Here is a 25,493-nt window from a genome sequence, read left to right on the forward strand (position 1 = left end):
AGTGCGCATAAGTTAAAAAGCACTTACGCGGGTTTGAGGGTCAGTTTAAAGTTAAAGCAAGGGTAACGAAAAAAAGGGTAACGAAAAAAAGAGTGCGCGTGATGCCAAGGTCGTGCACAGGGAATAACGTAGCACTTACATGAGTTAGAGGAATATCAGCATTCACGTGCGTAGCAGGCAGGTAAACCAAGAATGCTTCTCAGGGATACCGGGCGAGTAAAAGAGGGAGGGGGAGCCCCAGCATATGCATGTATCTTCATGTCTAAATTTGAGACTGACTTCATCCTTAACAATCCAGAATGGAGGAATAACCTAGTAGTATTCAGAAGATACATAGACGATATTTTCCTTCTATGGCAAGGTGACAAAATGACACTTGAAAACAACATCAGTACAATCAACACCAGATATGAAAGAATCAAATTCACTCACAATATTCATCAGGAATCCATTGTTTTCTTGGATGTCAAAGTTAACATGACCGACTTTAACTTCCTTACTCAAGTCCACATTAAGCCTACTGACAGGAATTCAAGCCTACATTTCCAAAGTTTTCATCCTATCACTCTGAAAAAACATCTACCTATATCACAACTAATCAGATTGAAACGCATCACATCAGATTCACAACAATTGGAAATCTCCATGCAAGATCAAATTAACAAATACCTTGAAAGAGGATATCCCACCACCGTTTTAGATGAATCCATGAAAAGAATCAAAGCTATCCCAAGAGAAAAACTCTTTATACCTAAGTCGAACCTAACAGAACAAAAAACAGTATGTGTACTTAAATACTCTACAGAAGCCACAAAAATCAAAAAGATAATCAAAACTCACTGGAATCTAATTAAAATGGAACCAGATTTGAAAGATCTATATAACGAAAACATCACATTCGCATTTCAAAGATCAAAAAATCTTAAAGAAATCCTAACTACCGCACCTGACAAAATGGAAAAATCCAAATTCAAAGGAATGTGTAAATGCTTCAACTGCACCCACTGTAACAACGTTATAGTGGGCAACAAATTGCGACATCCCACTCAAGGCTACGAAATTGACCTAAAACACAACAGTACCTGTGACACCACTAATACTATCTATGCTATCAAATGTCCATGTGGCAAGATATATGTAGGCCAGACGGAAAGGAAAATTAAAGTACGGATAACAGAACACAAATCAAATATCCGACTCCATAACCAAAAATCAACTATAGCCAACCATTGGGCTGAAGCAAATCACCAAATTTCCCAACTGAGATTCACGGTATTGGAGACTATACCACAACGCAGCGACATGGACCCTACAAAACAAAGGCTAAGAGCAGAATTCTTCTGGATCAAGAAATTGAACAGTTTACAGCCATCCGGGATGAATGACCGGATAGAATTTTCATGTTTCTTATAAAAGGCATCATTAAGGACCATTCTAACCCCCTCTTTGGAACTCTTGACACTTAATGTTGTATGACGCAGATACCCCACTGGTATCTCCAATAGTGACTATACATATATCATTGTTGATTTACTGTTTTACTTATACTATTATCTTCATAGCATAATGGAGTCTACAGCTATTTTGTTTTGAATAACAATAACATTTGTTTCACTCATTCAGGTCTAGCCACATATCCAACACTTCATCTTTTGCTCTTTCACTATTTCTATTTTCTTTTTCTAGTCCTTCCTCAGTTTCTACATGTTCTTTTTTAACCTCTACGTCGGGACTGTTTTCCCATATTCCATTAAATTTATTGTATTCCTTTGATACACACACAGTTCACCCTCTCAATAAGAATTATTATCCACTACCTTGACACTTTTCCTCTAATGTCCGATATCCCACATAATATAACGAGAAGTCTTTTTTCGACTTCCATTGCCAAAACACGGTCACGTGATCGGAACTCAGCTCGCTCTTTAAAATACAACCGCGAGGGTTCCTCTTTTACTCGCCCGGTATCCCTGAGAAGCATTCTTGGTTTACCTGCCTGCTACGCACGTGAATGCTGATATTCCTCTAACTCATGTAAGTGCTACGTTATTCCCTGTGCACGACCTTGGCATCACGCGCACTCTTTTTTTCGTTACCCTTTTTTTCGTTACCCTTGCTTTAACTTTAAACTGACCCTCAAACCCGCGTAAGTGCTTTTTAACTTATGCGCACTAGTACTGTACCTTGTGCTTGCTATTTGGCATATTGTGCCCTGTCTCCCTGCTCACCTCATATTTGCCAATTGTTTAGTATCGGACCGCCATAACACTACCTTACTTGACTAGGACCTATCTGAGTTATCGGTTACTTCTCAGTTACTCATGATTCAATCAGCATATAATTTGAACATTTACTTTACTGTGTGTATATTTAAGAAATGTTTGACTGATATATGATACTGAAGGTGATGGTCCTGTATTCGTCTTTTCACAGGCCCCTGACGAAGGGTCACATGACCTGACCCGAAATGCATTGGGCAGAGTTGTAAAGGATATGTTATGATCACTCAAGGATATTAATGCTAAATGTTTTTCAATGAACTAAGAAAAGAATCTAATCAATAAAATTCAAAGTCAAAGAAAACAATGGAGTTATGAACTTTTGTAAATAATGAATTAAAACAGGAGAAGAAACAATTCAAAGTTTCAAGTTGAACTGCAGCGCTCAGTTAGTGGAAGTTGTTCAACCTCCGCACAATTCGTATCCTTTGCTTTACAAGTCAGAGTGAGAAAAAAAAAGGTGGGGTTTTCATCATTTGGGAAAAAAAAATGTTCTAAACCAATGAAAAGTGTTATTTTTAGGTCATATGACCAAGCCTTCCATCATTAGGAAACCAACAGTAAAATGAACCAATGAAAAGTTTTATTAACAAGTCACATGACCTGTTATGCTTACGTTACGCGCTCCGCGCCGCACCCCGGATCGCTTCCGGGAAGCTGCGCTTCGCGCCTCGCGCACCGGAGCACTTCCGGGTGCGCTAACGCGGCGCGTCATATGACGTATTACGCGACAATGCAGGTCCAGAATATAGTCAAAATGTCTCCACCAACCAGCGGCCGGAACAGAACCCCTTTCAGCAGTCCAAAAAGTTCAATCAAATGGAGAGGGAAGCAGGCACGACGGATTACAACGGGGGCAAAGGCCTGCGTTCCCTACCCTTCACTATCTGCAAAGAGAGAATACTCCTAAAAGAAAAGAGGGGGGGGGGGGGGCAGCGTTCAAAGCACATCAGTGTGCATAAACACGAAAATGTTTTTACCTACCACGTACTTCACATTTTAAAGCTTTTGATATTTGCTATTAAAAAACCATTGAAATTCACTGAAAAAACCATAGGTTATAGACCATATATAGTTAGGAATTAGCATTTACAAAACCTTGAAAATTCACTGAAAAATACCATGGGTTATAGACCAAATATAGTTAGGAATTAGCATTTACAAAACCTTATTTTACTCACACAAAACCATTGAAATTTCATATATAGTTAGTTGCACTAACTATATATCGCGCACCCGCAATCCACTGCTGATGATGTCACATATTACATCATTCATGACATGGTCAGTGACATCACTGATGACATCACTGATGACATCTCAAATGACATCACTGATGACATCTCAAATGACATCACTGATGACATCTCAAATGACATCACTGATGACATCTCAGATGACATCACTGATGACATCACTCATGACATCACAAATGACATCACTGATGACATCTCATTTGATATCAATGGTCATATCACTGATGATATCATTCATGTGACAATACAATGCATCTCCTCACACTTTAATATAACCTCTGTTACATCCAGTGTAAAATACAGAATATACTTTTTTAAACCATTGACACACCAATACTAGTTACTACATACGCACTCACTAATTCCTATGTCTACACACACATTCACTCATTCACCCATACAATCATTCATACATACAATCACTCATCTTTACAACACTATCATATGCACTCATACACCTATACAGACACTCACACTCTGCCACTCATCCATGGAGTTACTCACACACCTAGTCAGTCCTGTAAAGAATCAATCACACTACCATTTTCTAATCAATACCGTTAAACATAGAGTACCTTACATTTTCAAACATATACTAACACATACTTACTCTCTTATACAATCATTGATACAAGAACACATTGATCTGCACAGAGTCACACATCTCCCAGCCAGCCACACACACACTCAGTCTCCCATACAAATACTTGGACAATCAATCAATAACCCATATAGTTACTCATATAGCTACTGATCAACACATGCAGCAGTTTACAGAACAACAGACATAATGATGCACAAATTAAGACAGTTTAGTCACTAACCCATGCACTCAGTGAGACACATTTAATCACTCACTCACTCATACAGTCAGTCATGCACCTACTAAATCCTTCATCCAGACACTTATACATCCACTCATTCTTCAATATGTAAAACATATTTAAACTTTACAGAAACAGACAGTCACTGGATGATGTCATCGGTGATGCCATCAGTGATGTCACTGACCATGTCATGAATGATGTAATATGTGAAATCATCAGCAGTGGATTGCGGGTGCGCGATATATAGTTAGTGCAACTAACTATATATGAAATTTCAATGGTTTTGTGTGAGTAAAATAAGGTTTTGTAAATTCTAATTCCTAACTATATATGGTCTATAACCCATGGTTTTTTCAGTGAATATATATATATAAATTCACTGAAAAACCATAGGTTATAGACCATATATAGTTAGGAATTCGCATTTACAAAACCTTATTTTACTCACACAAAACCATTGAAATTCCATATATAGTTAGTTGCACTAACTATATATCGCGCACCCGCAATCCACTGCTGATGATGTCACATATTACATCATTCATGACATGGTCAGTGACATCACTGATGACATCACTGATGACATCTCAAATGACATCACTGATGACATCTCAAATGACATCACTGATGACATCACTGATGACATCTCATTTGACATTACTGATCACATCACTGATGATATCATTCATGTGATAATACGATGAACCTCTTCAGACTCTAATATAACCTTAGATACAATCAGTGTAAACAGACACTCACAGACTGTCACTCATCCATGGAGTTACTCACATACCTAGTCAGTCATGCAAAGAATCAATCACACCTCCATTTCCTCAACTATACAGTTATACAAACTTTACTTATTCAAACATATACTAACACATATTTACTCTCTTATACAATCCCTGATACAAGTTCACAATGATCCATACAGCCACTCACCCATTCACTGGCTCTTATGCACAGTTATTTATATATGTCAACTCTCACATGTACTGTGTTTTACATATGTACTTACTTTGACATGTAGCACTGAGATATCCATTCACTCACCAATACACTCATGCACACAGTCAACCGCCCATACAGCTGTTTCCACATGCACTTTTGAAACCATACATCTAGTGAATCAACTGCTCACACATCTATGCACAGAGTCATACACCTCCCAGCCACCCACACACACACTCAGTCTCCCATACAAATACCTGGGCAACCAATCAATAACCCATATAGTTACTCATATAGCTACTTATCAACACATGCAACAGTTTACAGAACAACAGACATAATGATGCACAAATTAAGACAGTTTAGTCACTAACCCATGCACTCAGTGAGACACATTTAATCACTCACTCATACAGTCAGTCATGCACCTACTAAATCCTTCATCCAGACACTTATATATCCACTCATTCTTCAATATGTAAGACATATTTTAACTTTACAGAAACATACAGTCACTGGATGTTGTCATCAGTGATGCCATCAGTGATGTCATTTGAGATGTCATCAGTGATGTCACTGACCATGTCATGAATGATGTAATATGTGACATCATCAGCAGTGGATTGCGGGTGCGCGATATATAGTTAGTGCAACTAACTATATATGGAATTTCAATGGTTTTGTGTGAGTAAAATAAGGTTTTGTAAATGTGAATTCCTAACTATATATGGTCTATAACCTATGGTTTTTTCAGTGAATTTTCAAGGTTTTTTAAATGCTAATTCCTAACTATATATGGTCTATAGCCTATGGTTTTTTCAGTGAATATATATATATACATACATATATAAACATATATCATCTGTATATCTATATAAATACAAACATAAATGCATGCATACATATACTTATATGAATACAGATGCATGTTATTTACATGAAAGTTGAAAAAACACTAATAAAAGCAAAGCTAAAAAGCCACCTCATTACAAACAGAATGGCTTTAACTTAAACGAGGGCGAGATCTATTGCATTTTCAATGCTTGTTTACTTTCGTTCCATCAAGAAGGCATTCAGATGTGTCACACATTTGCCATAAATTCTGAATGTTAGCACTCTAGTTGCACATTAGATCACTGTAGTAAAGCTACTGCTCACCAGGGACGTCTGCTGCTGGTATTCAAAGTGCATGTTTCAGTCTGCATGTCAGAATTTTTTTAATGAAATAGAAGAGGATTTGAGAAGTCACTCAAAATGATCCCTAATTTTTCTTTCTGAAGCACTAATCATACTTTCTATGGCAAAATTAACCCCCTCATGTTGTTCCTTTTTAAATTGAGTGTTTTCAGACTTACCACTTCATTCCAATCAAGATGGCTTCTGGTGTGCCATACGTTTGTCATAAGTAAGACTGTTAGCGCTCTAGTTGTTCTTTAGAACACTCTGGGACATTCTGTCATTGGGCTATACTTGGGCTACATCTGGGTGATATTTGGGCTACATTTGGGCTCTTTTGTCTCTGGTGGCCATTTTGGGAGACTGCATGTCAGAATGTTTTAATGAAATAGAAAAGGATTTGAGAAGTCACTCAAAATGTGCCCTAATTTTTCATTCTGCAGCACTAATCATACTTTCTATGGCAAAATATACCCCCTCATGTTGTTTCTTTTTAAATTAAATGTTTTAAGAGTTACCACTTTATTCCAATCAAGATGGCTTCAGGTGTGCCATACCTTTGTAATAAGTAGGACTGTTAGCGCTCTAGTTGTTCTTTAGAACACTCTGGGACATTCTGTCATTGGGCTATACTTGGGCTACATCTGGGTGATATTTGGGCTACATTTGGGCTCTTTTGTCTCTGGTGGCCATTTTGGGAGACTGCATGTCAGAATGTTTTAATGAAATAGAAAAGGATTTGAGAAGTCACTCAAAATGTGCCCTAATTTTTCATTCTGCAGCACTAATCATACTTTCTATGGCAAAATATACCCCCTCATGTTGTTTCTTTTTAAATTAAATGTTTTAAGAGTTACCACTTTATTCCAATCAAGATGGCTTCAGGTGTGCCATACCTTTGTAATAAGTAGGACTGTTAGCGCTCTAGTTGTTCTTTAGAACACTCTAGGAGGCTGCAGTAGAACACAAAGGAATCAACTGACAGTCTCTGTCCTTGTTGGATGTACATGTTTTACTGAGAATGTCAGACTTCATTTTCACATGACTGAGAAAGATAATGTGAATTTACAGAAAATATGCTTTCAGTTTAGCTTATAGATCCCCTTCCAAACCACTGTGGGAAAATCATGAGATATTAGTTTTCTTTCAAACAATATTCATGATATCACAGCAGAAGGTTTTTTCACATGGTAAAATCACCTTAGAACCCACCACAATTCCTAAAACGAGTATGGTACCATCAACAAATGATTTATAATGTAACTAAAGTCCTAAAACCCTCTATTAACTACAATGCTTTTTAATGAGGTGCTATCATGTATATTGGTCCCAAGATGGCTGCCAACACTTCTTGGATGAAGTGCTGACAGCCAATCAGATCAGATGTGTGGTTAGGCTCCGCCCAGATATATATCTTTTTTTGAACCTAAATTACTCAAAATCCACCGGAGCACATATATTGAGACCTAGCAAAGGCACATCGGGCTAACAGTCCCTACAATTTTGCCAAGTTTCATGCAAATCCATTCAGCCGTTCGAGCTAAAAGTGAGGCCAACCGCCCTATGGAAATTAACATGGGAAAAACGCGTTTTGGGACCCCCCTTTTTTCTCGGCCCCCCCTTGATGAAACCCCCCCAAATTGTCAGGGGCTGCTCAGAAACGATATATTCCATTTTCCTGAAAATTTCAGCAATTCCGTCCACAAACGCCAAAGTTATTAGACATAGAATTTTCAAAAATCCCATAGAGAAAAAATCCTAACTATATATACCTACTGGCGACCGCCAGTAGGTAATATATATATATATATATATATTTGTATATATATATTGTGTTTTTCATGCATTGTCTTCACACTATGTGGGTTATCTTGAATATTATGGACTGTGTACACTGTATATGTATATATCTACTGTCATTGGTCCGTCCGGGTGCCTCGAAGGCACGAAAAAAAGGGTGGAACTGATGTCATCACGCCGATGTAGGCCTAATAAGGAGTCGGTGACGTCGCGCGCGATGCCGTGCTCCTGTGACGTCGTCGTGCTACAAAAGAATTTTCCGAACGTTGCTGACGCAGGGGGATATTCACAAGGTGAGGAATCCACAGGCAGATACGGTATCCACCAGAAAAAGCGTTACCGAAGGTAAGTAACTTGTTCTTTAGCAGTAATCTGGGTTTATTGGGGTCCCTAGGGCTTTTGGTCCCGGTGCCACTGTACCTGCTGCACCATTCACATCAAGTCCCTTTTAGCTGCTAGGTAACTGCAATTGTGACTGCCTGTTTAGTAGTCAAATTCAGCAATATTATGTGTTTAGAGGAGTTCTGACAATGTTTGGGCCCCATGTCCCTGCACCTGCTGCACCATATTACAACATTTGGAATTGTATCATAATAACCAAATAAATTTAGTTGAAAAAATCGATCTGATAATGCCTATAAAGTGCAAAGAAAGGTATTGATTCGTGAATAGGAAAAACCACAAATGTTTTAAGGGTAAATCATTTGCTTTACACAACTAAGTAATGAAAACCAAACATTCCAGTATGCTGTTAGAAGCTGTCTGCCTTTTCCTTGGGAAGAGATCTAATCTAATCTTGACTGTGAATTGGATGTATGCACTTTGAACAGCTTTAGTAGTATCGTAATTGCATGCAGCCAGAGGAAGTCAACCCAAAGAAAAAAGTTCCACATAAAAGCGAATGAACACAGTAGTTCAGCTATGGGAACTATGGGAACTGATAAGAGCCTCCTTTTAAGATATATGAAATACAAGAGATTTCACCTCTGTGCAGACGAAACCTAAAAACTGGTCTATCATGCTGTAGACTATCTTTTATAAAGTAAAGTATCGCCAAAGGGTAATTCATGGTAAGAAGGAGTCATAGTGAGAGCACCCATGATTTGCAATACACGTATTATAAGATCAGTAATAAAGTAATGAATCCCACATTGATGTCAAACAGCAGGCCCTCTTCTCCTGAGGGCACATTTGATTAAAGAAGTGAATTTTCATTAAAAAAGTGGTCCATTAAAGTCGGTAAAAGAGACTGGATTAAGGCGAGGATACAGGATCGCTAACTGATTAAGGCAGTAAAGTACACCCGGGAATATAGGGCACCTGTTATGCACCTTTAGGCTGTCCCTGGGTTTCGTTGTGCCATGACCAAGATTTGATGTTTGTTTAGTAAATGAGGCAAAAAAGCTTAAGGAACCAACAGTCTCTTTTGGCCATACCTTGTTGCATGCCTGTGGTTATTCCTTGAATAATCTTCAAGTGGTCCTAGGTACATGTGGAAGTGTCACGCAGTACTCACATTACTGAAGTAATGTTCCCTACCCACTTAGAGTTTGTCCTCCAAATAAAATATAACAATGAAGCATTTTCTAAACTATTCTGCAACTAAACATCGAAGTCACTCTCAATAGTTTATTTATTTATAAAACATCAATGATACTAGGCAAACTTTTGCCACAGTTAAAGTTAGTCAAGTTTAAAATGCATTGGTGTAATGCCAGCTTACAATTGCAGTGGTATTACTAGCACTCCCGGAATTATTTTCAGTGTTAATGGCATTTAACTGTTGTAGGAAGCTGGCTCCGTATATACTATACCAAAGTAAGGTATAGTATGACCAGAGGCTAAATTAAGTAAGTACTAACACCACTCTTTGTGGTAGTGTGGGAGAGCAGTTAGGCTTATCCAGAGAGTGTGTTAATCATATATTCTATTCACACTATCTAGGACTGATTACACACACTCAGAGACAGAAATCAGACCAATTAAGTAAGTATAAAAAAGGTATACTTATGTTTTATTTTAGAAGCACGTAGGACTTGACACAGGTATGTTAAATATCCTCTCAAATGTAAGACTTTTCAAGGAAATGCTCTTAATCAGATTTATTTTTAATTACTTTTGGACTACTTTGAGGACTGGGGGTGGTATGCCTAGATACCACACTTTAGGATCTCACAATGAGTTGTAATTCTGACTTTTTATACTTTGCAATTGAGTTCTTCTTTCTCCATACAACAACAGGTCAAAACCTAGAAAATTTCTGGACCCAAAATCTCTTAACATGGGTTCCTATGGGGGAAAAGTCTTTCCAGTTTTCCAGGTAAGTACATGACTTACGTTTGGGAGTTTTGGGGGTTAGGACCAAGGTTCCCCAAGCTCTAGATGGGCACTTGAGTTGCATCACCAGCGGCACTGAGGCGACTGGGTGCAGGTTGCAGGGACCCAATATTAGCCAATGGGGCTAAGGGGGCCTTCGAATAGGGACTGCTGCCAAGCAGGCCACTTGGGTGTGGGAGCCAACCTCCTGGGGTTAAGGTCAGCACTGCTGGGGCCAAAGACCAGCGCAAGTGCGACACCACCAGCAACACTGGGGCGGCCGGGTGCAGGGTGCAAAACGGGAGTTGGGCACCCTCTGATTTTCTATGGAGACCTTCAGTTTTGCGAAGTTGCTGAAGGCTCAGGCAAGGAGATTTCCTGTTGGCAAAAACCGGCTGTTGAGATCTTGAGAGATGCCTAATAACCAAGGCCGTGGGGCATCAGGTGCAGGGGTGTCTTCTGGCGCTGGGTTTTCTTATGATCTCCAGTCACAGTCGGAGGGACCCTTCAGATGATGGCTACAGGTGTCATCTTGAGGCTTGAGGGAGGTCGGGGATCACCAGATCCCAGGTCAGGGTCACTGGGGAGACCTCCTTGTGGTGTAGGAAATCTGGTGTTCACGGGAGACAGAGTCTGTTAGACAGTTGCAGGGCAGGTCCCCCAGGCTCTGGGGGCTGCTGGCTTCTGGACTCGCCTAGGTACTTGCTATAGGCAGGTCATAGACAGGACAGGTATGAGCCTCTCCCTAATTGGCTGAGTCCTCCCATCTTCAAGATGAAGGGGACTGAGATGTGTGATTCATCTCTCCTTCCCCACCTGAAGAATGAGGTTGGCAAAGGTGGGCACACCTCTCTTCTTTGCTTGGTATTTCCGCTGATTCTCCTGCCGAAAATGGGCCCAGAACCGGTGGGAGCCAGATGCTGGTGGCAGCAAAAGGCAGAGACAGCTTCCAAACATGGCAGACCTTTGAAGCTTCCCCTTTCGTGTACCCAGCCCATCCTGGGGTAGGAGTCATGACACCTCTGCCCAGGATGGCTTTTGTTTCTGGACACAGAGAGGAGTGAAGGCTCTCTGCCCAGGGGTTCAGAAACTTGTCTGGTGGTGGCAAATGGTGGCAGCCATTCAGGAACTACACCAGGGCTGGTCAATTTTCTAAGATGCCCTTTGAGTGCATTTTACATTACATCCAACACTGGCATCACTGTGGGTTTAATGTGCTGAAACTTCCCAGTTTTTATTAGAGCCATTATAGAGATGTGGAGTTTGTAATGACCAACTCCCAGACCATATACTCTTTATGGTGTTACTACAATAGCAATGTCTAAGAATGGGCTTAGACAGTCTAGGGGTATAGGGCTCATGCCACTGTAGCCTCACCTGTTTAAGTGGTGACTTACCTAGGCCTTAGGCAGTGGTTTGCAGGGTTGCACACAGGGATGTGTGACATGTCGACTCTTCACTTTTCTTTGCACCAAAACACGCAGCCTGTTCTTGTTTCATGGGCAATAATCAAAGGTATGTTTGTGCCATAAAGCTTTAAAAATGCAATAAAAAAACTAAAGACATTCTATGAATTGGTTTCACATTACATCCTACTCTTCTTGAAACTTTTGATCAAACTTCTTAGGAGCCATGGTTTGTAAGTTTCTATGAAAAACTGAAATCACATAAAAATGGTGTAGGAAAGTGCCCCTTTTTTGCATGGTCACCCCCCCACCACTTATTACCTGATAACTTATGCATGTTGACTGAATGTGCACTGGGTCCCTGTCAATCAGGTTCTCAGCGCCTGTGCTCTTTCCCAAAACTGTACATTTGTTCCCACAATTGGCACTCCTCTGGTCCACATACAAGTCTAAGGTAAAAGATACTACTGGTAACAAGGGACTTGTGACCAGAGAGGGTTTCTAAGGGATGCAGCATGTATTGTGCCACTCTCAGAGGCCCCTCACCTAACACATACCCACTGCCATTGCAGACTGTATGTTTTGGTGCCAGCAAAACCTAAAAGTCGACATGGCACACATCCCTGTGTGCCATGCCCACAGACTCTGCCTGTGGCATAGATAAGTCGCCTCTCTAGCTGGAATATCATCCTTAAGGCAGAGTGCACTATACGACATGTGAGGACATAGCAGCATGAGCAATATGCTTTTACAGTATCTAAGTCCATTTTTAGACATTGTAAGTGCAGTGAAGCCTTATTGAGCACATGGGCTGGGGGTTTGACATTACGAACTCCCCAGCTCCATGAGGGCTTTACTGAATGCTAAGAAGTTTTATATCAAATTTTTCAGCACAATAAACCAACACTGATACCAGTGTTGGATTTATTGTAAAATTGCACTCAGAGCGCATCTTAGAGATGCTGCCTGAAAAACAATTAACTCCCTCGTGTCCAGCTGACTGGTCTGCACCAGCCTTTCACACACAGACTTGTTTCTTACCCCCTGGGGTGGAACCCTTGTGCTCTCATGGATGAGGGACAAAGGCTGCTTGGGGCGGAGGTGCTTCACACCTACCCCTAAGCAGGAAAAGCATTCAGGGCGGTGAGACTTAAAGGCTTCATTCCCTTTGATATGCTAGCCACAGCATCTCCAGCTAGTGGAGATGCCTGTCGCCGGAGCAAGCCTCACTTTTTGCAGTGCAGTTAGTGGGAAAATTGTCAGGAAAGTTGTGCCCTTCTCTGCCAGGACCACCCATACGGAGCCCTGGACCGAGGTGACCTCCTCCTTAAAAAATCCTCCATCTTGAATGGAAGGAATGTAGCCACCCAGGTTAGGTAATGCCCCTTCTCCAAAGGAAGGGGACATACAAAGAGTGTAGTCACCTTAAAGGCAAGTAGCCCATTGGCAACCATCTGTCAGTACCTGTCTACCCTTAAATTCAGTATTCATGGGCACTCTTGAACCTTGATCCTTAGATTCCTGCAACCTACGAAGGACGTAGAAGATGCTGTGCAGCAAAGCTTGAAGACGATGACTGACTTGGCCTCACTCCTATCAGCCTGTCTCCAGCATAAAGAGCCTGCAAAGACAGATTCACCTGTCCCATGGCCAGCGACTTCCAGAAACCTGAGGAAGACTGCCCACTCTTCAACAAAGACCAGATCTCCTAAGGACAGCTGCCCTTTTTTCAGAAGAATCCACCTACAAGACCACTGGATCCAGCTGGGACTGTGATTCCTGCCCACTCAGTACCCGACGCCTACGGCCCAAGACTGAGTGGCTCACCTGTCCAGTGAAGTCTCCCCAGCAATCCTGACCTCAACTCCATCAGTGGCTGACCTCTCCTGGACTCCACAAAGACACTTGCAGCCTCTTCACAAAGGGTTCCCCTGGCCATAACTGGCTCTGGTAAAGAAAATCTGAAATCAAAATTCACCCCTTGCATCCTCAGCCCGACCTTAGTGAGCCCAGCCATGTTTCCCAAGCCTTCTCCAACATCCCAATTTACTTGTCTAGCCGGTGGTCACCTTAGTCCCGCCTCTTGGTCTGAGCCTGCAGTCTCTTTGTGCGACCAAGATCCACAATCACTTGCATTGGGCCCCTGTTGGACTTGGCCCTTTTTGGCAGGTTCACCCCTGAACTTTTTGCCTTTAGTTCTGACATGGTGGTAGTGATTTTAGGCCTCTGCGCACTTTAGCACTGTGCCCCAGTATAAAGTGCGTGCACTCTCTGTGGTACATTTGGAAGGATGGCCTGCCCTCCCATAGGAATGCATAGTGATTCCCTGATCAGTGTGTGCCAGTTGTAGTTCCTGTTATGAGAGGAGCTGTGTGGTCAACTCTGGTATGTCTGAAATCGTTTGAATAAATGCTGCGCAATAGTGTGTGCAGATTTATTGTGGTTATTTTAGAAATTCCACTTTTAGAAGTTGACATTTCTGTGTGCTGTGTGTCTGCCTACATGATGTGAATTGCATGTCTGGCTTGTGAGTGACAGGAGCTGAGAGGTGTGGGTGGCTCCAAGAGCCAGGGGGAGTCTGCCCAGTGTGAATAGAGAGATTTCCATGCAGATGGGAGGGAGGAAGTGCACCTGGGACCTGAATAGGACTGTCCCTTTCCTCCACAATGTTGGCGTCGCCCCCTGTGGTGTGTCTGATCCCTGAGCCCCCAACTGACAAAGGAAAGAGGAGCTAAGCCAAACCAAGTGCTTCAAAGCTCCCCTGAAACAGTTGCATCTGGTTCCCCCATGCCCTGCACCTTTATACGAAGGAAATACTGGTATAAATATATGGTCTGTGACCCCATGAAATTGTTCACTCCTTGTTCCAGAATCCTGACAGGCATGTTGCTGCTGGGGCCCAGGGGAGGGCTGCCATGGGGGCTTGCCTTCTGGGCCCTGCATGGCCCCTTCTTCACTAAAGACTTGATTGGAACTTTTCCCTCTACTTTTTGCAGTTAAGGACCTTCAGGACTTTTGCTGACATCTAGCACTATACTTTATTTCACTTTTCCCACAGAAGGAGGAATGCGTGGGTTTTGCAGCTCTGAGCTGCTCGTCCTGTTGGGGGGAATCCCAGCATGAGGGATTCCCCCGGAATGCCTCATTGCGGGTGCCCACCTCGCATCGACAAATTTATTGTGGAGAGCGGGCGCCCACCCCGCTCTCATGCTATTTTTGGCGGGTGCCCACCCCGCTTTGATGCCTAGTGCTTTTAATGAATGGCGGGTGCCCACCCCGCTTATTTTCATAATGTAATAGCGGGTGACCACCCCGTGTCACTGGCAAGGAACTACCGCCGCGGCCCAATCACCGGAAGAGGAAGCCCGGCAGTGTGCAGGGCGCCATGCTGAAGTGTGGCAGGACAGGAACACGAGCATGGCGGTGTGTGGAGAGGATGGGAGCCCACCCCGCCTCCGCGAGTTCTGGGCAGCAAAGTCCCGGGTCCTAGGAGGGGGCCCAGGTGAAGATTAAAGGCGACAGAGGCCGCCGACAGCAGCATGGGGCTCCTCGGAACGAGAGGAAGCCCTGCGCCACAAGAGAAGTGCTGCCAGCTCCACGTGCAGAGGAGCTGCACCAGTGCGGGACCGGGCCGAGCAAGAGACCATAAGGAGCCCCGTAGACAGCCGCGAAGATGAGGCGAGCAAGTCCCCAGAACCCATTGAGTGAGGGCTGGGCAGAGGACATGGCTGCATTTTGCAACCTCTCCAACGAGGGGGCAAGGTTATTCAAGTTATAGTCCCCAAGAGCCCGGAGAGTGGGGGCTCATTTGGCACAGTGCAGTGTCTATTTCCTGAGCGACCCGCCATTGTGGGCCGCTCCAACGATGGGGCCAATTATTCTTAGAGTCCCTGAAAGGAGGGGCGTATCGGGGCATATTGTCGATACCCACCCTCCGTGGCCCCATTGTTGTTAGGACCTGTGTTCTCCTGCATTCTGAGGCCCATGGTCTGTGCCAGAGCTGGCCCGCTGTTGCGGGCCACTCCAATGTTGGGGGGGTGGCAATTTTATTTAGAGTGAGCCCCAGTGGGGGCCCTGAAGGCACAGTGGTGTCAGGACCCTTTACCTTGTTTATTCACAGCTGCACCGCACCAGCGCGGGCAGCTGCAACGTTTGGCGAAATGTCCCAAGGGCCCAGTGAGAGGCCAGCCCTTATTTGATCAACACAGCTGCCCAGCAAGTAGTGGGCCGCTGCATCGTTTAGGCCGCAATTCTTGGGGGGCATGTCTTTTGAAGTTAGGAGTGAAATGCACTTCTTTGCCCAATATCTTCACAGCTGCGCAGCACTTAGTGCCAGCTGCTACGTTTAGGCCTGCGTAAAGTGCGCACCCTTGACTTTCGCTGCTCAGGCAGGGCGCCCTGACATTTGGACGTAGGACATTTGAGCCCCTTAGAGATGGCCAGTTGGCCAGGGTTACTGTTAGGTTAATAGGGCCCAGGCCCTAATGAGATTTACGTAGGTGCGCAGGAAATGTAATTCATGTACTGTTTTATGCACCGTGATTTATGCCTCTAGATGTGTTTTTATGATTATGAGGTTTTACATATTGTGTTTATGTTTGAGTCATTCTCTGCTGTGGTTTAGGTGTAAGTTTTTCCCTACTGCGGTTTATGTTAGTAATTTTATTTCCTAATGCAAGTTATGGTTAGAAGGTTATGGTCTACTATGTTTAGGCTTATGAGGTTGGCGCAGAATATATTTCTCGCCTGATATGATACTGTACATGATATGATTTATGTTACAGGATGATGCTGAGTATAGTGTTTGCCAGTAATCACTGGTTTTGGTCTAAGTTTATGATATGTCTTACTTTTATTATCTTTACTAAGTGATGATTCTGACAGTAGCCTACGTGGCCCTGTCATGCGTATATAATCCCCTGTAAATATTGCCCAGTGTCAGTTGGCACCGTGTATATTATGTGATTACCATCTAATGTGTGTTATGATAATACAAAGGCTATTTTTATCTATAACCTTGTGTGGAGTTCCTTTTGTGGTGTGCCTAGTATTTGGTGCTGTGTGTGTTGAGCAAATGCTTTACACATCGGGATAATCCTGACTGCTCGTGCCAAGCTACCAAAGGGGTGAGCAGGGGTTATCTTAGGCGTGTAACTCCCTTGCTCTGACTAGAGTGGTGGTCTCTGCCTGGCTTTGGCACAAGACTTAGCCAACCAGAGATCCCATTTCTAACAGCGCCCAAAGCTGATTTGCATCTAGCCGCCCCTGTGCCGCTGGTGGTGTTTAGTTGGTGCTACTTTGTGGCCACCTGTGCTTGCTTTAACCCCGGGGCCTGTGCCCTGAAACCACAGGTACTTCCATGAAAATAGCACCTCTTGTGGGAGCCCCCAGCCTCTATTGATTAACATTGGGCCCAGTGACCTTGGCACCTGGCTGCCCCAGTGCCACTGGTGTTGCAGTTCCTACCTTGGTCTGACCCTTGCTCAGTGTTTTTCCAAACTGCCAAAGACTGGATGTGTAAGTCGAGTACTTATCTGTAACTGCATATAGCTGTTTTCCATCCATAGGATTGCATTACCGCCTATTGCACTAAGGGCCAGATGTGCGGCCCTTTTTTGCGGCCGCAAACGGGAGATCCTCGTATTTAGGACCACAAAAAAGGGTAATGGCATATACAAATGTTATTTTGCGAGTCATTAACTCGCAAAGTAGCATTTGCGACTCCCATTATTTGGAAGGAGCACCCTTCCTAATGGCGAGTCATCATGCCATGTACGATTGTTGTGCGACCGCATTTGCAGCCGCGAAACGCTTAGGTGGTAAACCACTCGCAACAGGGAAGGGGTCCCCAGTAGACCCCTTCCCCTTTGTAAGTATGTGAGAAAATATTTTTATGAGCATGCAGTGGTCCCAGGGACCACTTCCTGCCCTTAAAAAAATTAAACTGAAAAGTGTAATTTTTTTTTTTAATGCATCCAATTTTCCTTTAAGGAAAACCGGCTGAATATAAAAAAAAAAGACTTCTTTATTTAAAAGCAGACCAAGACAAGGTGGTCTGCTGACCCCAGCAGGCCACCATCCCTGGGAGTGCTAGCCATTCTTAATGGGGTCACAAATTGCGTCTGCCTCATTAATATTCATGAGGTATGCAATTTGCGACCCCCATTAGGAATCGCAAACAGTGTTAGAGACACTGTTATACATCCCAATTTGCGAGTTGCAAATTGATGGGTCGTACATCTGGCCCTAAATGCCTATCTCTTACATTTGCTAGGTTTGCTACTGTTTCATTGACTATTCCAAAGTGTTTTAATATTCTTGTAAAGTACTACTAGGTCCTTACAACACAGTACCTACTGAACTTGAAAGTACTGTATTCTTGGAATTGTTACTTACCTGCAACTGAGTTCCTATTGGTTCTAAAAATAAAATACCAGAGTCATAATTGTTTCATAAAAAACTATTGGTCTTGGATTCAGTCTTTGAGTGTGTGCGATAATCTCTTCCCTGAGTGTGGACAACAAATGCTTAACACAGCAGGATGTGTAAGTTGAGTACTTACCTGTAACTGCATATAGCTGTTTTACATCCATAGGATTGCATTGCATTACTGCCTATTGCACTAAATGCCTATCTCTTACATTTGCTACTGTTTGAGTGACTATGCCAAAGTGTTTTAATACTCTTGTAAAGTACTTTCACATCCTTACAACACAATACCTACTGTATTTGAAAAGTACTGCTATTCTTGAAACTGTTACTTACCTGCAACTGAGTTTCTCTTGGTTCTAAAAATAAAATACCAGAGCCATAACTTTTTTTATAAAAAACTATTGGTCTTGTATTCAGTCTTTGAGTTTGTACAAAAATGTCTTGCTTGAGTGTGTACAACAAATGCTTAACACAGCCCTTTGATAAGCCTAACTGCTCGACCACTCTACCATAAACCGAGCTTTTAGTATTATCTACTTAAGCCTCTGTAAGCCTCCGGGGATCCACTGGACTTTGTATACCTTATGCCTTACTTTGGTATAGTATATACAGAGCCAGCTTCCTACAACAGGCTCTTAGATTGTTGATTATTTTTATTTGCCCAGTCTCATTATGTGTGAACAATACAACATGCAATAGAGTTTATTATATTTCTCAATTTACAGTATGCAACTGTACATTATAAAACAAACTAATAAATCGATTACAGTTTCAACAGCAGTAATATTAACCATTCTGCTAAATACTGTGGTCTTTCGAATGAATGCTACCTTATCATGTTTTTTCAGTCCAAGCTCGGGTTTGGTTTGATATTTGTGATATGCGCTATGTTCAACGATTAAGTCGCCATGAAACACACCAGCCTATTGTTTTCTATTAATATTTCACTCAAATTCCATAAGCAATTTAGTATGTGATCTTGTTGGAAGCTGAGGTGACTGGATGCTTGGTTAACTATGAATTATGTGTTTATTGTCAATGCAAACATTTTTGGAACCTGAATATTTTTAGATAGAAACCTAAGGCCTGAAGATCCAATTCGACTTCTGCATGATGTGTTTTGTGTCCCCCGTAGGATGTAACAATCGCAGCAGCATGCGCCCCTCCAGGAGGTGGTCGTAATCCAGTAACCCCGCGTTTCTTCAGACACTTCAGCATGCTGTGCCTGCCGACGCCATCTGAGCACAGCCTGAAGCAGATTTTTCAGGTCAGTAGCTACATTAACATGTCTGTGAGAGCAAGGCTTCATCTCCTAAAAAAAAAACTAACAATAGGCATTGTGTCATCAATTTTAATGCATATTTTCCTAAGTTCCTAACCTTACTTAATATAATGAGTCTGCATCACACATCTGTAAACGTTTTAGTGACAAACACGTAAGCACAAATCAAAAGGTAATGGATACTGCACTCCGTGGTAATCTGAAACTTGAGAGCACTTAGTGTAACAAGTGTATTGGCGTGCAATGAGGTATCTGAGCCTGGACTTAAAAATGTAATAAGCACTGTTGCACTTCCCCACTGGGCAGTGTCCCTCAGGTAAACTGCCTGTGTTCAAATGGAATCAAATTATATCAAAGTGCAGGTATAATATTTCAATGAACATTTTTTATTTTAGTTCACTATGATTTCTTTGATTTTGATGAATTGATCACATCATTCATGTAGAGACATTAAATCTGATGCTGATGAATCATTTAGAATGGGTGCAAGACATCCCCAATGTATTTCAGGCATGTTGAATGCCCTTCGTTAGGGGGTAAGCTTCCTAAAAGAATCCAATAAAAGCAAAAATGCAACGACTGGACCAGAGTATGGGAATATCCCTTTCTCAGTGTTTCATGAAAGATACCAAGGTAAATAGTTGTGAGAAGGTACCCTCTTTCTGCATGGGTGCCCCACTTTTTTGCTGAATTGCTGATGTACTTTGACTGAGTGTGCCCTGGGCTCCTGCTAATCAGGTACTCAAGGCCTATGTTCTTTCCCTAAAACTGCATTGAAGCCTAAACTCAATTGGCCTCTCTGGCCACAGGTCAGTCCCTGGTAAATGGTATCACAGCTACTCAGGGTACTGTGACCAGAGAAGGTCGCTAAGGGCTGCAACACTTATTGTGCCACCCTTAGAGGTCCTGTACTACTACACTCACACACTGCCTTTGCAGGCTGTGTGTTTTGGTGCAGAACAAAGTGAAGAGTCAACATGACACACATCTCCTTTTTCCATGACTACAACCCACTGCCCTGGCATAGGTCACTCACCCCTCTAGCTGGGTGCACTATACCAGTGGTGAGGATACAGGTTCATGTGCCCTTTGCCCCTACAGTGTCCAAGTCCATTCTTAGACTTTGTAAGTGCAAGATTACCATTAAGGGTATATGGTGCTGGGAGTTTGTCATTACAAACTCCACAGCACCATAATGGCTACACTGGAAACTGAGAAGTCTGGTATCAACCTTCTCAGCACATTAAACCCACACTGATGCCAGTGTGGGATTTAATGAAAAATGCACACAGAGGGCATCTTAGAGATGCCCCCTGAAAACGAATCTACCACTAGTGTCCAGGCTGAGTGGCTGCTTTCAGTGCCACCACCAGACATGTTTCTGGACCCCTGCGTCAAGAGCCTGCTGCTCTCTGGGGCCTCAAACAATGCACATCCTGGGACGAGGTGCCAAGCCTCCTCCCCCAGAATGGGCAGGGTTCACAAAGGTGTAGCTTCAAAGGCTTGCCACCTTTGGGAGCTACTATAGGCCACTTGCTGCTTTCAGCAACTGGTCTCCACTGGTTATGCCCCCCACTTTGGGCGGGAGAACTGGTGGGAAAAACAAGTGACCTCTGCCAACTCTCAGTCAACACCAACTTAAAGATGGGAGGACTCAGCCAACCAGGGATTTGCACATGCCACCCTCTCACCAGAGGCTAGCATAATAGGGGGTGTACCCACCACAGTGAAGGGACCCATTGGTGCCTGCCTTTTACCTACCTGTACCACCCCTAAATCTAGTATTTAGGGGCACCCCTGAATACTGCTTCCTCAAACAAGAACCTGCAACAAGAAAAGAAGAAGGACTGAATAGCTGTGCTGAAGCTAAGAGGAAGGCGCCCACTGTCTTGGCCCCAGCCCTACCGGCCTATCTCCGCCTCCAACCTGCTACTGCGAAATCCCGGTGTGTCCTGCAGCCAGCATCCTCAAAAACCCTGATGGACCTGCCTTCAAGCACAAAGACTTTGTCCCCCGTGAACACCAGATTTGTTCACCTGCAACCTCTGACTCCGTGCAGACACGGCAAATCTGCCCCACTCTGCACCCGCTGTCCATGGCCCTAGCTTGAATTGGCAAACACCACAAGGAAGTCACCCGGGGATCCTGACCCCAGATCTGGCTACCTCTGACCTGCCTCAAGCCTCCAGCCGACGGCTGCAGTCTAAATCCAGAAGGCCCCCCTAACCGCAACCAGGAGCTGGTAAAAAGATCCAACCCCAAAGGACACCCCTGCACCTGACGCCCCATGGCCTTGTGTGCCCCTGACGGTGCCTAACCAACCCCTAACTTCCCAATATACCTTTTTTTTTAAAACCTTTATTTTGTGAAATGCACAATACACAGCGTCTGCCTACAACCCCTCGAGGCTGGCCGCTATGACATATTAGAAAAGGATATAAGAAAAAACCAATAGGCAGAACGCCGTTAAAGCAATCTCTGAGTGAGAAGTGTCGGGTAGAACATAGAACAATAATGTCAGGATAGGAAAAGGTTTAATTTTATAATTTTGTCGAGTACTTGTAGTAAACTACGAAAAGAGTCGAAGCAGATCACTGACCAGGATAGACATCACCGTTCAAGGAGCACCCAGAAGGAGGCGTTATAGAGGAAGGCATTTGTAAGGAAACAGGAGGCCACCATTCAGGAACTAAGAGCAAACGCTATACCACAGAATGATAGAACACAATAAACTCCCTACTAACACTGGACCCCGACCCCAAGGAACATAGAAGAGAAAGAAACCGAAGAAGAGGAGAGAAAGAAAGAGAAAGAGGGCCATAGAGACAAAGAAAAGACATAGAACACATCCCATCCCCCCACCCTGCATACCAGCGGAAGGCCACGGCCCACCCCCCCCCCAATAGGCATGCCTGTCGCCCCAAAAGAACCCCAAGTGGGAAAAGAGAGTCTGGAGAGTGGGAAAGAACATCCCAGTCGCCGACTCCCAGAAAAGGCAGGAGGAGGAAAGTATAGCATACTCCCGGTCACCACCAGCCCCGTAAGCATCCCCCACCCTGAGTATCATCGGCACAAATGAAGTAGCAAGTAAAGCAGCAGGTGGGAAGACTCAGTTCCAAATGTGCGAATAAATCCGATAAAAAGCAGTCCCATCCTAGTCCCCGCCCGCCAATACGTACAGCACACTAAAGGAAATCGCCCAGTCCTGGCCCGATCTTAGGTGGCCCCACATATCCACCCCCGCAATCTACAATAGCGGATTACATGCATGCGGCACATCAAAAACATCGACAAGTATTCCAGTCCGGGTCATGCCAGGCGGTCAGGCAGGATCATCAAGGGAGGCAACATCAGCCCTGGCCTGAACGCTGAAACCCCTCCAAGCATGGCCACCGCTGGGAATGTACTTCAGGCAGAACAAAGGAGCAAGATGGCCGCTCCCGGCATAGAAGAAGCAGAGGAAGAAGAAGCGAGAGTTCCCAATCATCGACCATCACCACGTCCAAAATGACAAACACCTTTTCCCCCACAGAGCGGCACACACTCCGGCGATGTTGAGGAAGCCGTGGTAACACTTGCAGAGGCAGAGTCTCAGCTTTTAGAGTGGAAGGGAACTTTGTATCTGCAGCTTTGTCATGAAAAGAACACTCGACACTGTAGCCAGGGAGAGGACGTTCCACAGTATCCCCCTGTCGCCACATTGTATCCACCTCGAATGGGTTGAGAGGCATTGGGGGGTCAGACAATCGCAATAGTTCCCTGGATGACATAGCGACATCAATCTTCCGCTCCTGTTCCCGAGTGTTTTGCCACCATGTCGCCCTCAAGTCTTCCAGGGCTAGAAGGATATCACCATAGGTCAGGTCAGCTCCCCGCTTTAGCATGGCAGCAGTATGCAAAGGCGCCACCGGGGCACCCTCCAGCTCGACGGTAGGCAGGGCAGCTTGCGTCAGGGATATGGAGGCTTCCGTCTTTTCGGCGAGGTAGACCGGCGCCGGCACCATCTCTGCAGTAGGCACACATCGGAGGGGGGATGGCGACTCCATAGGGCGGAGGGAGAATATTTAAGGCAAGAAGAGATACTGCTCGCAATAAGGGGCTCGCACGATGTGAGAGCCCTCGGCTGTATAGCAATGCGGGTGGTAGGCGCTTTAAAATGGATACCGCTCTGACCGCCGGTAGCATGACAAAGGAGATATCGCCAGCCCGGATCCAACCATACAGGTATCTTCTCCGTCGCTAAGAGGGCTCCGCCGAGCCGCCCATTCCACAGCCGGTCACATTTCCCCAGACGCCGGTCCTGCCCCAGGTCGTCTCACCGTACGTGATCAGCGGTGTCCGGTGGCGGTGGTCGGGCCAGAGTGCATGGGCAAAGTCCAAAGTCGGCAAACTCTATAAATCCTCGACCAAAAAAGCCGGCGGGGACATCGGAGGAATGCGGAAAGTGTCAGCGCATTCGTGATTATATTTGTTCGCGCCGTAGGCAGGATTAAAGATCAGGATGGCATGTAATCAGCAGACGGGCTGCGGAGCCGGGAGCTCAGACGTCTTGTCCGTCCGCCATCTTGGCTCCTCCCCAATATACCTTTTGAAGTGGTGGTCGCACCCAGAAGACCTTCGTCTCCAAGCCTGCAGTGTCTTTCCAAACCTGAGGTTCTCCATTGAAAACAACTGGGCATTCAATGTCGAAACAGTACTCTGCACCTGGCCGGCCTAGTGCCATAGAGGGTGCACCTTAGGTCCTACTTTGTTTCCCCATTTGCCCTGAGCTAGAGGCCAGGAGCTTTGCTCCCACAGCCAAATGGCCTGCTAGTCAGCAGCCACCAACCGGAGGCCTCCTATCCCCCTTTGGATAACATTGGGTCTGCATCTATACTCCCCCTTACACACACCCAGGTAGTCCACAGTTAACAGTTAGAGTCAAGTGCAGAAGGGGTATTTGGCCCATTTGCTTGGGATCCATAGTAGGTCAGACCCTGGGTCACCAGGAGTAAAAGGCCCAAAACTCACGGTTGAGCCCAGTTGCTCTTGTGTGCCCCGTGGCCCTCTGAAAGTGGTTTTGACACCATGCAACACAATATTTCTCTTTACCGCCCTGCTAAAAGGCTGTGAGAGCCCGGAAACAGTATTTTTTTTTTTTTTTGCGTAAGACCTTTATTAACACAATGCAGGGTACACAGCATGAGCCTACAACCCTGGGGCCGGCTCGCCACGTTGTAATGGTCATCCAAGGAAGTAACAAGGTAGCTATGAAGAATAGCGTATGAACGTTAGGTAGAATCGCCCTTCACTCCCTTCGTAGGACTCTTAGCTGGCAGTTTGACATTAGTCTCACATTTTGTCATTTTATAGAGAGAAAACTTCAACATACCCCAACTTAAGACCTTACATTGACATTACACACATCCTAGTCAGTAAGTGCAACAGTGGTTCTGGTTCCCTCCCAAGGATCAGCCGCCATCAGATATCAGCTCGTGCACCACACACCACCCTTTTCAGAATGAAACAGAATATGAGCTAGTCCTCCACACTGTCCTGCAGTGAGTTAAGGTAGTCTGTCAAAAAACACCAGAAGTCCTTCGGTCTGGATTTCGCTGGTAGTTGTTCCTCATATGTTTGCAGTTTATCCCTACAGATGGGCATGTCATGAAGCCACGTTGTCTTTGTCGGTACCTTACGGCTGTGCCAACATTGCGCCACCTGTCTTTTCGCTAACAATAAAGCAATTGCACAAAACTTGCGTTTTAGCGCTCTGAATTGGGGCACTA

General features: G+C 44.2%; 1 protein-coding gene across 1 annotated transcript in view; it reads left to right on the forward strand.

The window, feature by feature from the left end:
- The window catches only part of DNAH6 (dynein axonemal heavy chain 6), a 2,460,712-nt gene that overhangs the window by 1,346,900 nt on the left and 1,088,319 nt on the right, over nt 1–25,493 (forward strand). Inside the window, exon 41 of the mRNA XM_086961829.1 lies at nt 19,579–19,710. Within this exon, the coding sequence (XP_086817955.1) occupies nt 19,579–19,710 (132 nt within the window). The remainder of the gene's footprint in view (nt 1–19,578; nt 19,711–25,493) is intronic.

Source organism: Lissotriton vulgaris, chromosome 3_1 (assembly GCF_964263255.1).
Source record: "Lissotriton vulgaris chromosome 3_1, aLisVul1.2, whole genome shotgun sequence".
Lineage (NCBI taxonomy): Eukaryota > Metazoa > Chordata > Amphibia > Caudata > Salamandridae > Lissotriton > Lissotriton vulgaris.